General features: G+C 46.7%; 1 protein-coding gene across 1 annotated transcript; it reads right to left on the bottom strand.

Annotated features, from left to right (window-relative positions):
- Positions 1–3,164: 3,164 nt before the first annotated feature.
- On the bottom strand, positions 3,165–7,130 carry LOC102688152 (tubulin alpha-1A chain). Its single transcript, XM_069178627.1, has 4 exons — positions 7,010–7,130; positions 4,714–4,936; positions 4,463–4,611; positions 3,165–4,344 (listed from the first exon to the last, which is right to left on the bottom strand). Exons 1-4 carry the CDS (start codon positions 7,010–7,012, stop codon positions 3,364–3,366), a joined length of 1,356 nt encoding a protein of 451 aa, XP_069034728.1. The 5' UTR covers positions 7,013–7,130; the 3' UTR covers positions 3,165–3,363.
- Between the last annotated feature and the right edge of the window lie 6,274 nt (positions 7,131–13,404).

The following is a 13,404-nucleotide window of genomic DNA, read 5'->3' as shown; positions in this document are numbered from 1 at the left end:
ATGATTACTGCAGTGTTGTGATGAAGGGAATACAGTTTATTTATATCCAACTAGATGCAAAAATACACATTTATCCATTGCTTTTTGATGGATGGCAGTCTATCGTTAATTAAGTGCACAGCTGAAGGAGAAGATCCTCTGTCACAATCCTCTGTGAAGACAAACTGCAGATTGTGGCTCATCTGTTCGCTGTCATGGTGCCGCAGCCTTGAGGAGGAATGGGATGCCGACATCGCGGCTCGTGTGCAGCTGCTGAGCCCGTTGTCAGCAAGCACTGAAATAGTGAGACAGCTGGGAAACACACAGAAAGCACTGAAACACAGAAACCCCACTGGGGCATCTGCAGTCACCCACACGGCAATTCCACCTCACTCAGTCCCTGCTCTTCAGAAAGGAGCACTTAAAGGTGGCAGCAAGGACGTAGGGACGCATGGCTTTCTGTGCCATGGCTTTCTGTGCATGTACATCCTGTTTACTCTGTCAAAATACAAACAGTCCTGTCAAGTTTGGGAGCTAAAATAATGCTTGATGCTTTGATAAAACCGCTGGCAAGAAGCGTCATGGCGCAGTGCATAATCTACTGCAGTGGCTCTGTGGCTAAGGAGCTGCGCCTGTGGCTGGAAGGTTGCCGGTTCCTATCCTGCCGCTGGCAGAGGAATCCTACTCCGTTGGGCCCCTGAACAAGGCCCTTAACCCCAACTGCTCCAGGGGCGCTGTATAAATGGCTGACCCTGCGTTCTGACCCCAAGCTTCTCTCCCTGTCTGTGTCTCTCATGGAGAGGGGTATGTGAAAAGCCAAATTCCTAATACAAGAAATTGTATATGGCCAATAAAGTGATCTTTTTTGGATGTCCAACAAAAGGCAGCAAAATTTCCAAAACAATCTTTAAGTGCAAAAAGCCCTTCTTCACCTAATTCGTCCTTTGATAGGTTTGCAGGTTTTTTTTAAAATGTTGAGTTACCTTTCAAGAACAAATGCAAGCAAGTTTACTTTAGTTCTCTAGCCAAAAGTGTTGAAAATCGCAAGGAGTTGGCAGGCCTTGATGGTTTCAGTGGGCTGTTCTTTTAAATTCAGGTTCCACAACCTTTCTCCTCAGTTTTCTTCAATATAACATTTATTTTTATAAGGCATCGTTTCATACAGATACATTATTTCAGACGATGCACACGTTTTTAAAAAAAGAAACCACAAACTGGTCATTACTTCAAAGCGCTTTCAGAAAAACTAAAATGAAATGATTTAATGAAGGCCAAGAAGATCAAACCTGCTTTAAAGGTCTTTTGATGGAAGTCGGGATTCTGGGAGGATTATGGGGATTTGCAGTTTGGTTCATAGCTTGCCAAGATGTGTCCATATGCCTGATTTTTCTGTTGTTGTGTGTGCTTGTGAAGCACTGTACCAGAGAACGGCCTGCCTTCTCTTTTTAGAATAAGCTGCTATTTAATGCAAATCTTTCCTGCAGTTTGCACACACTGACCCTCAATTTCCTCTAGCTTTGCCTCAGAGACTAGCACGGCATCCCATTTAAAAAGACACATTAACAGCTGCTGTGGAGAAGGTGACTTATAGACTCAATTCTCTCAATTTGATTGGCCTGTTGTTTATTTCACAATATACGGTGATCATTTTTGAAAGAGTTTAGATTTAATAAACGTGGATTTATATTCAGTGCTTCTAAAGGTGAGCAGTTCTTCTCCTTCTCCTTGAACTCTTGGACTTGGAGCTCACCTCACTAGCAAAAATTGATTTTTCATTGGCAATAAACCATAAAGCACCTGAATTGTAAATTTAGCATTAATGTATTAAATAGATTTTTGACAACAACAATGATCCTTACACTTACATAGCCCTTTTGTGGACACTCCACAAGACAGAAACCTACCAGATGTATCTAAACTCTGAACAACATTCAAGTTATTTCAGTGACTGTCCGGGAAGGCGCTTTGGATTGTAGACATCCAAAACCACATGGCAGATAAGGACTGAGCCTCTCAGCTGCTGGGCAAATACACTCATCTTTGATAAAGAAATCAACTGGGTGGTGTCAGGGGAACCTCTGGCTCAAACCTGAACTTCTTGGGTTTTTTTAAAAAGAAACATGAGATGATGATCATGGAAACAATTCAATAACATATATTTACTTCAGCTGATTTCTGTACACTTCAAAATGTATACTTGGCATTTGAATTGGCATTAATTTGCTTGTACTTTGTTTTATCCACAAATCACACGGTTAACAGACATGACACTGGTAATGACAGCTAGCCTCCAGAGGGAGCAAATGAACACAAAGGTGCATCTAACCTCTTTACAGCTGTTGTAAAGAGAAACACCAGGTGCATGCGCTAGCAGCATGTCAATGGCTGTGTCGATTTACATATAGAAGCATTAATGATAGTAGACGCAAACCAGCTTAATACTTTTAAACTAGAGTCTGAAAAGTAACAGGTAAAATATTTTATTTTAAAAAATCCTGAAAGGAAAAGAAAAGAGAGACATCCGAAACAATCTCTTTTCCTTTCAGCATGGAATAAACCTTTACCTGTTCCTTTTGCACCCTACACATGCTGACACCGCTACGTATTTGAACTTCATAAAAGACTGAAGCTTAGAAATAACAATTTTGGTAACTTTTAACACTTGTTTGTATGAACTTGTAGAGTTTGTATTCGAGCTTCATTAAAAAAATGCACTTGTGTTCAACTTATAGTTTGCAGGGAGACATGATGCTTTATGGATTAGGCAGGGGGCGCTGTGGTACAGAAGGCACATTGTGAGCAGAATGCTGGCCATGTGCTCCATCCAGTATTAGACACCCCAGCTTTGCTCACGGTTGTGCTCAAGCTGGTTTCAGAAAGAATAGTCATCGCTAGGTTTACTTTTCCCATGCATACCTATTTGTTGCTTTAAATGAACAAATAGCCAATTCTACTGCAAAAAACTTCTGATTTTATAAAAGGTGTTGAACAGGCATACGCATCATTTAACAAATTGACTTGAGTGCACATTGCTACAGGAACTGCAATCAAGTTTAAATAAACTAACTTGACTCTTTAGAAATACTGCATGGAAGATGCTATTTGTTTTCCAAACAATAACATGGAAAATGTTTCTTTGTGTGATTTGTTTTTAAACCATCATAAAGACAAAGGACACACTAAAGCAGGGATTACACTTTTATTCACACCAACCAAGCAGTCGAGACTCATGTCAATTTTTATGTCGCAAAAGATCAGAAATAGATGCAGACATAATAGGTCAGAAAACTACCCTGCTACAGAGGGACTTATAAAAAAGAAATCTGAGGTGGTTTTAAAGGTGTTGTTCCCTTGCAGCAGATGCTGCTTTTTTTCTCCCCCTTTTCAGTACTCCTCTCCTTCCTCCTCCCCCTCTCCCTCAATGGAGTCAACGCCCACCTCTTCATAATCCTTCTCCAGGGCTGCCATGTCCTCTCTGGCCTCAGAGAACTCGCCCTCCTCCATGCCCTCACCCACGTACCAGTGCACGAAGGCGCGCTTGGCGTACATCAGGTCAAACTTGTGGTCCAGGCGGGCCCAGGCCTCGGCGATGGCGGTGGTGTTGCTCAGCATGCACACTGCCCTCTGCACCTTGGCCAGGTCTCCACCAGGCACCACAGTGGGAGGCTGGTAGTTGATGCCAACCTTGAAACCAGTAGGACACCAGTCCACAAACTGGATGGTGCGCTTGGTCTTGATGGTGGCGATGGCTGCGTTGACATCTTTGGGCACCACGTCACCACGGTACAGCAGGCAGCAGGCCATGTACTTGCCATGACGGGGGTCACATTTCACCATCTGGTTGGCCGGCTCAAAGCAGGCATTGGTGATCTCAGCCACAGAAAGCTGCTCATGGTAGGCTTTCTCTGCAGAGATAACAGGGGCATAGGTGGCCAGTGGGAAGTGGATACGAGGGTAGGGCACCAAGTTGGTCTGGAACTCGGTCAGATCAACATTGAGGGCACCATCGAATCGGAGGGAGGCTGTGATAGAGGACACGATCTGGCCGATGAGCCTGTTGAGGTTGGTGTAGGTGGGGCGCTCGATATCGAGGTTCCTGCGGCAGATGTCATAAATGGCCTCGTTGTCGACCATGAAGGCACAGTCGGAGTGCTCCAGGGTGGTGTGGGTGGTCAGGATGGAGTTGTAGGGCTCCACCACAGCTGTGGACACCTGGGGAGCTGGGTAGATGGAGAACTCCAGCTTGGACTTCTTGCCATAGTCGACAGACAGGCGTTCCATCAGCAGAGAGGTGAAACCAGAACCGGTACCACCTCCAAAGCTGTGGAAGACCAGGAAGCCCTGCAGACCTGTGCACTGGTCAGCCTGGAGAGAGAAGATGCATCTGGTTGACTACTGCAGAAGACAGACGTGCTCTCCATTCAATCTTTTTAATTCTTAACACGGGTGGTTTGGGCTGTTCAACATTCATTCAGATACCCACCAGTTTGCGGATCCTGTCCAGCACCAGGTCGATGATCTCTTTGCCGATGGTGTAGTGCCCACGGGCGTAGTTGTTGGCAGCATCCTCCTTGCCAGTGATGAGCTGCTCAGGGTGGAACAGCTGGCGGTAGGTTCCAGTGCGCACCTCATCTGGGGAGAGACGGGTGAAGGGCTGTGAGCTCAGGGGCTCTGGAGCAGGGAGGAAGAGGAACAGCCCTGATCCCCCTCCACTCCACAGCCTGCAGAGCTTACCGATGACTGTGGGCTCCAGGTCTACGAAGACAGCTCTCGGGACGTGCTTGCCCGCTCCGGTCTCGCTGAAGAAGGTGTTGAAGGAGTCGTCGCCGCCTCCGATGGTCTTGTCACTGGGCATCTGGCCATCCGGCTGGATCCCGTGCTCCAGGCAGTAGAGCTCCCAGCAGGCATTGCCAATCTGGACACCAGCCTGGCCGACATGGATGGAGATGCACTCACGCTGTGAAGAGAGAAAGAGATCAGTTAACAGGAGGAACTGTGCTGGCTGAAGATCAGAAGAGGAAGAATCCTGTAACTTACTCATTTCTGTGACCTCAGCTTGGATACAGTGTCAACCACCTGCAATGCATCAATCTTGATTTCCTCTCTAATTTACTTGATCAATGACATTGATTTAACTGCCTCGGTTAGACTATTTTAACACTATTTCAGTATTTAAAATATTTTGATCAGGCTGCTGTTCTGCACAGAAAGACAAATCCATAGAAATCTCACCTTTTAATGTAAACGCTTATCTGTTTACTTTAAACTTTAAGAAGGGACGCCTTAGGACTTTTAAATAGTGTAAGAAAAGGCTGATTTATAATCCAGTCCAGTATTTACTGACAAATTACCAAGCATTATTTCCTGCTGTTATTTTTTCTTTATTAGTGATTGGCCTTCTTGCAAGAGCCGTTTTTCAACAACTCATCTGTATTTCTGTACTGATTCCATCTTAATACGTTTTTCTTTAATAGTTACAGACCTTTACAAAGCCTGGCCCTTTTTCCCCAGTTGATTTTCTGCCGAGTAGTTTGACCTAAATCCTTTGTTTTCTTTTATAAAAAAAGAGGCATCTTCTCGTTTTTCTCCTTCCCAGCCACAGTACTGAATTGTGCTCTAGTGAGCAGCACAATAATGAGCCCTTTGAGGAAAAACCTCCATCGTAACTCCAGCAGGCCTCCTGCCCTCTTGACAGTCTACAAGCAGGTGTTACCATGTGGGCTACTCTCTTCATATTAGTGTGGACCACAACTCTTTTCACTGAAAATGTATACCGCTGTCGGGCAGTTATGCTACTGTACATCCAAGACAAAGAGCCTTGCTTTTACTTCATGGAATCATTGCTTGACCCGGTTAACAAAAGCACAGCAAGAGAGCGGAGCCGAACTGCAGAAGACCCTTAATACTTGAAAGAGTCGAACACGAAGGTTTGGGTACCAGTCTGCGCTCGCTGGCTGGCTGGCTGGCTGTGTGCAAGGCTTGGAGCTCTGGAGGAACGATCCAGCCTGCGCGGCGCTCGGGGCGGCTGGCGCGAGCTCACGCACATAATGGGTGGGGGTGAGAGCGCGCCAGACAAAGGACGGCGCGTTCGGAGCGCCGCGCGCCCGAGCCAGGCGGCGCGCGCTGGGGTTCTGCTCCATCTCGGCGCCGGCCACAGCACTCCCCGGGGTCCGAAACGGACACACGGACAGCCGCCCTGACAACGCGCAGCGGAAGCTGTGTGACATTTTAGTGCTCTGGAGAGCACTTCACATGAAAACAAACCGGCTTTCGGTCTTTTTTTCAGGCGCCGCGCTGCCGCTGACGGATGAAGTGCGTGCCAAGTCGGCTCGCATTTCTGTTGTCCTCGACAGCTCCATCCATTCGACTTCAAACTTAAAAAAAAATAGAAAACACACACCTGTCCGTTCCCATTTCTGTGATTTATCCAAGAAACGGACGGGCGTGGGGGTTGTAAAATCCGAAGTGACAGGACGTCTTACTGCGAGAGGCGGGGAACACCCAGATGTGTCCCAGATAATTTATTCCGCTCACAGCGCATTCCTGTCAAGTGCGCCTTTGTCTGAGACGGGGTTTCTCGGACCACATAGCCCAGTCCTCGCCAGTGAGGCCAACACTGGTCTATTGTTACTGGAGCCTTAGAGGCGAGGGGTTCCGGCATCGCACAATTTCAGACAGCTCCGTGTGCCGCTGGCAGTACGTCAAAATACTCTTGTTTCCCCGTCATCTCGTTATTTGGATTTTTTCTATAATGCATTTTCTACAAAAGCAACTGCCCTAGTCGTGAAAATGCTTTACCCTTCCAAAAATCCCGCCCCCACCACCCCTTCCACGTCTGTTCAGCACATGAAGCGGACCCCTCTGAGCAGGGTGACAAGTTACAGCGACAAGACAGCCAGCCTCGCCGCGCACTCCAGAAAACTCCACAGTGCTGCTCTTTCTTTCTACAGCTCAGACTACCATTTTCCTTTCAACACGCAAGGTAGCAAAGGAACCCCATTGTTCCGAAATGTGAAACCCCTCGCCTTACCATTTTCTATGCCGTCTGGAGTTCTTGTCTGGCAGGCGAGCGAGGGGGAAAGAGCCCGTTCAGAGAGTCTTCTCACAACCCGACAGCAAGGAGGTCGATGCAAGAGAACGTGAAGCACATGGGTGTGAACGGCTTATTATATACATGCGTTGCCGTGGCGACTGCGCCTGCGATTTTATCATTGGGCGACGTGTCTGCTGTCTGCCCGGAGACCTCGGCGGATCTGATTTCCCATTGGTTAAGGCACCACCCCGGCCGGACAAGCCCCTCCTGCCGACCCCCACCTTGTCCGGACAATAGAGAAAACAGTTATCTGTCGCTCACTTGGGTAAAGCATTAACAGCATCAGTTCATCATGGTCTAGCAACACTAATGGAGGAGGCATATCTCTGAAGAGGACTAGTGATACACATGGATTGATGCATTTAGGGGATATTCTGCCATATTTTATATCAGCAAAGTGTATAATTAATTGTGAACAATAGGTTTAATCCATGCTGAAAAGAGAAGAGAGAAAACACAACGTTTCGGCTGTGGAGCTTTTTGGCTCCTTCTGGCTCCACAGCCGAAACGTTGTATGTTCTCTCTTCTCTTTTCAGTGTGGAATAAACCTTTACTTGTTCCTTTGCAGCCTGCACATGCTGACGCAGCTCCCCACCTGAACTAATTAATTGTGATACTATTACTACAGGACCGTGACGCATAGTTCATGACTGATTAGAAAGTCTATCAATTGAGATATGTAATTAATACTTGGAGGGTCCCAGTACCTACAGAAGTAATTCAACTGTGTCAAGTCGTGAAGCATTAGTATTTTTTAAAAATGCATCATAAGAAAAGATCAGTGTTATCTTTAATCTGGCGGGGGGTGAAAGGTGATGTTAGAGGACAAGCCCCTCTTCCGCCTGGGGTCACCTTCTGGGTTAGTGTGGGGGGCTGAAAATCGACTCCCGTGAGGGATGACGAGGTCCACCCGTAATCAGAAAAGCACCCTTTCCGGGCAACGTTCGCAGGACCCGAGCTGCTCCCGATATCAGGGGTCTCGGGGCGCGACTGCACTCTGGACTGGTAGCCAGCCCCTCGCAGCCATACTGACCCACCGCTGAACTAAACCCACTCGGCCATCGGTGACTTGATCTGCTCCCGGCTGACAGAGACACTTAGCCTGACAGAAGGCAGGCCTGAGATGATTATTGTTTTTAACAGGAATCTCTCTCTGAAAACAGATGATCTAAGATTAAAGAAATACGCCCATTTAATGTGTGTAATGTGTGTGAGTTCTGCTGGATGCACTTTGTCATCGGCTGTGAGCCACACAAGTCCAGCAGATACAGATTTTGTAGGCCCTAATCCTGGGCGCATTTTATAATAATAATAATAATTGCTTACACTTATATAGCACTTTTATGGACACTCCACTCAAAGCGCTCTACAGGTAATGGGGACTCTCCTGAACCACTGCTCCACTGCTGCACATTGGTGGTGTGAAGCAGTTTCTTACCTCATTAAAAAAAAATCTGTATAGTTTTAGCGATTTTAGAAAGCTGAATGATAAAACCTTTAGTTAAGTGCATATATATTTCAGGACCCGAAGATGTGCTGTGTTGCCTCCCCCACAGTATCCGCATATTAGCTCCAGGCTTCAGGCGGCTTCCTCCACGCGCCATCTGCTTTCATCTGGGGCGCCCGCCCCGCCCCCACTACAGAGCCGGCACCCTCGCACCTGCGGCTCCCACAGGACCGGGCAACCGACAGCCCGCGCCGGAGGAGCACGCAGGAAGAGCCTGCACACCAGCTGAATTATACAGGCGATCGAAGGGCTTAAGTATTAAATTATGATGACTAAGCGACAGCGCGCTGTACGTGATGACTGCATGCTCTGTCGGATTGCTGTTCCCGATAAACGTGCGGTGTAACAGTCTCATACATTCGGCGACGCCCATGGCTGTGTTTAGTTGGCTACCCATCCTTTGTTCCCGTGAAACCTCGCTGTCTCTGACTGGGCTCCAATTTCCATAGCTTTTAATGTTTATAATTTTTAATAATTCAACAATTTTTCATTAGAGACACTCCCGTATTCTTCTTTCATAATAAATCTATTATAATGCATCGGTTTCACTAAATTAAAAAGAAAAGTCGCGATATAAAAATCTGCTCTTCCGTACGTTAGCCGTCACGTGCGCTCCATTATCTTGCCCTTGAAGCAAGCAGAAGTCAGCAGTCAGCATCGATTGTAAAAACCCTATATATATAGATCACGTTTCTATAAAAGGACCCTTTACAGCGGTTTTCCTGATGAAATGTTTCTGCAAGAAGCGCGGAGTCTGCGCCGCAGGTGCACGCCCATGGCGGCGCGCGGCCGTGCCACAAAGGCGCCGAGTGTGAAGCGAGCGCGGGCCCCGTGGCGGCTCTGCTCCCGGGTGTCTACCGAGTGCCGGGTAACAAAGACACCCCATGTGCTGGGGTGAGAGCCAAACGTGTAATGCTCACTGCATGTTTCCAATATACGTTTTTTAGAGCTAAAAAATAAAAACTGCTGTACCACTGGCTTAGTTGTACTTCACACCACCCTTGCCCTAGAACGAACTGTCCAGTCTCGCCTTTGGGGAGAAAAGTACTGGTTAATCCGACCTGAATATCGCAGAAAGAACTGCAGTTTGTAGATTGCAATGACTGTGCGATTCGGGGTGCAATTTGTCTTTAGGAAAGCCCTCAATACAGATGAAATATTTATGCAGACATTAATATTTCAGTTGGAAGTAATTTAAACCAACGTTGCGGAGGCCATGTCAGCCCGTGCTGTATATGAAAGCCCTGAAGCTAAGCAGCATCATGTACAAGTATCAGACTTCATCTGGATTATTATAATATTTCTGCTTTTCATCACTGTGTTTTATCACTCTACCATAAGCCACTCCCCGCTGCCATTTCTACTTAGGGTGTCTTTTCCCATCTTGATTGACTATTGCACCACACAGAGCTGCTGAAAAGGCTCTGGAAGCTAAGGGGCAGTGTATTTACGCCCGAGAACAGGAGACAGCTCTTTACACTAAAGGTTGTGGGGGTCTGGAACACACTACTCAAAGCAGATGACATCCCATCTCTTCAGCACCCAGAGGGCCGGCTGCCAGTCTGGACCATCTTGCCCCAGCACACACAAAGTCAAAGAAGGAGAAAGGCTACCCCCTAGCCCCCTTCTCAGTATCCTGTAGTTGCTAGGCAATGAATAGCTCAGTTGCTAGGATACCAGTAAGAGCCCAGGAGATGCTACATCAGGCTTCATAAAGCCCCCTTTTAGCAGTCGGTGGGTCACGTGGCCGATATTGAATGACAGTGCAGATGAGGAGAGGTGGGGGCAGCTTCGGCGGAGGAAATAAAGACACTCCCATCGCGCCCTCACCCTGGCAGAGCTCCTCACATTGACCATCCTACACCAGCGAGAAGGGACAGGAGTCCTGTGACATGTTTCACACGTAGCGCAGAGGAATAGGAAAGGAAAAGAACGCCCAAGACATAGCCTGACATACTCCTGACCCTCTCCAGTCACACACCAGATCTGGGCTTTTAAAGTGATTGTTTTCATGTTTGGAATTCACAGTTTCATTTATTTTGTACCTTGTTGTCCCACAGCTGTTACTAATTGCATGGTGTTTCTACAAACCGTACAAGCTGAAGCTGTCTGGCATGTCAGTGGGTGTCTTGTAATATGCCCTTCTGTTGCCAGGCATTGCTGAGCTTGTGGCGTTGGCGTTACTGTGCTCTCTCCCTCTCACAGCCTAATTCAAAGATGGCATCAGCACTGGCCTTGCAGAGACACAGTCCAGCGGGTCTCATAGATCACCCTTCACGTGTTATGTCTTGTAAATCTGTTGAAGCCAAAAATGTCACTAACTGACAGTACATACCAACCACGGATTCACCTTCTGATTTGTTAATTGTGCAAAATGTTTTTTAAAATGTCTGCATTTAGACGGAAACCTGCCTTGTGTAAAAGGGTTCCCGGACAGGAGCTGGCTGTGTGATTGATACTCAGTGGTCACTCATTATCACTGAGTGATAAGGGCGGAGTGGTGGCTCTGTGGCTAAGGATCTGTGCCTGTGGCTGGAAGGTTGCTGGTTCAAATCCTGCGGCCAGCAGAGGAATCCTACTCCGTTGGGCCCCTGAGCAAGGCCCTTAACCCCAACTGCTCCAGGGGTACTCATGGAGAGCAAGCTGGGGTATGCAAAAAGACAAATTCCTAATGCAAGAAATTGTATAGGGCTAATAAAGTGATGTTATGTTATCCCTCAGTCCTCCTTGCTCAGCTGTGGATTTCAGTCAATCCCAGAGCCAGAGCTTCTGGGCTTCTGGCCCTGGAGTCGGCAATGGTGGAGAGAAGGAAAACCAGTCGGAGTCTGTCAGTGGTGTTGGCCCATAACTGACATTCAGTCTGCCAATACAGCGGTCTTGTCGCTGCCTTCCTGAAGAATGTCATTTCTTTATCAGTGTCCCTGAAAAGGTGTCTATAGAAGTGTCAGTGTCATGGAAAGAAATCTATAGAGACTGGCTTTGTTTTGGGGGCAGCTGTCTGTTTAATCACAACTGATGCATTGGCAACTCCAAACAAACTAGTACTTGAACAGTCAATTTGACATTTTTATCTTCTGACTGAGGACTACGCACTGAGATAAGGAGAACCTGTGTCAACCTTTACACAACGCCATAGAACAGTGGGTGAGTAGGGGCAGCTGAGGTGCAATATTGGAGTATTTTTTTAAAGAATATATTACTTTCATTGTTCCTTTCAAAGCACATACTAAGATAGGCTACCCTGTTTTGAATGATGGTTATTTGTTACTTACTTACAGAGGGGAGACCTGATTTACTGTGTGATCTTCCGCATTCTCCATCTGAGCAAGAGTTTGGTGATAGTTCTGGTTTTCCTTTTTCTTCACACCGCCTTTAAATCACTTCTCTGTCTCTCTGTCACTATCGCACACCTGTGCGGTTAGCCTGTGGCCTGTTCTGTACAGATGTTATCTGCACATATGGCAACAACAGCAGAAGGACTGAGGTAGCACAATAGTATTTAGAAAAGTCTGAAAGGGTAGTGGAGGAGAAAACCTGAAAGACAGCACGTAGATGTTGGAGGACCCCCCTGTGCTCAATGCCTTTAATAGGCACTGCATTCACACACTCAGACAAATTGCACCCAGTTCCTGTCCTATCTCTTGGCCTGGTAGCAGAGAACCCACTTCCTCCTGACTTGTGCTTGTGTTTATTGTTGCTAGCAACAGTTGCTACCCTAGTAATCAGTGTGTTCTCTGGGTGTCTAGAATTCCTGCCAAAGACCAAGAAAACCACTGCCTGCTGGAGTCAGGGCACATTGTCAGGAAACAGCTGTGAGGAGAGACAAGAGGAACTTGGGGGTTGGTCAAAGGCTTGGGCCGCCCAACTGTGGATATGAAGCAGTTCCTCTGATTAGCCTGTATCACTCTAGAGCAGGGGTGCCCAACCTTTTTTAATGTAAGATCTACTTTTTCATTTGCCAGTCCAGTCCGATCTACCAATTTGAAGCTCCGATATAGGAAAACCAGACTGTGGGCACATCAGTACAATAACGGTGCCCATCACTTAAATGACAGCAAATAAAAGCAAATGACTCGTGCTACAGTGAACCAGTAATGTTCCCCATTTTAGAAAAAAGAATATCCTACCTTAATGGGAGGATTGGCACCGAGAAGCTTACTTGAGGACACTTGTAATTTGTTTTTTGAACGCGTTGACACTGCTGATCGTGTCGATGACATTTTTAATTTGTCCCTGCAGCTCGACATTCAGCTCATTCAGCAGCTCAGTCAAGTCTGTGAGGAATGCTAAATCCAGAAGCCACTGGTCATCCTCCAATTGGGCATATTCACCATGTTTAGACGACTTGAGAAACTCTTTGATTTCAGGCAACAGCTGTCTGAACCTCGCCAAAATGTTTGTTTTTGAAATCTCCAAATAACAAGTCAGGAGTCTCAGCAAACGCTTTTTTTATTACTTCTCGATCCCTGAATGAGTTTTTGTGTTTAGCCAGGACGTGGCTCACAGGGCACGATGCGATGAAGCCGCTTTCCCTCTTGTATTAGGCCTCGTGAAAACCGACTGCTCCGAGTTGAGATTTTAATTTTTCCACTTTTCTTTTCTGTAACTTACTTTTAGCGGGAAAGCCCCACATCATACGTTTTGTGTGCAGTTTTAAAATGTTCTATATTTCCCCTTTTCGCGTCGACGGTAGCATTGCAGATTTGAATGCGAAAGTACAAAAAAATCATCACGCTCCCATTCTTTTTGGCGACGGTAAGTTCTCGGTCTCTTTGCTTCATCATTTTCGTTCAAACACCACTACTATAAAATAGGCAATCGAACT

This window comes from Lepisosteus oculatus, chromosome 1 (genome assembly GCF_040954835.1).
Source record: "Lepisosteus oculatus isolate fLepOcu1 chromosome 1, fLepOcu1.hap2, whole genome shotgun sequence".
Lineage (NCBI taxonomy): Eukaryota > Metazoa > Chordata > Actinopteri > Semionotiformes > Lepisosteidae > Lepisosteus > Lepisosteus oculatus.
This window is presented reverse-complemented; position numbering and strand designations above follow the sequence as displayed.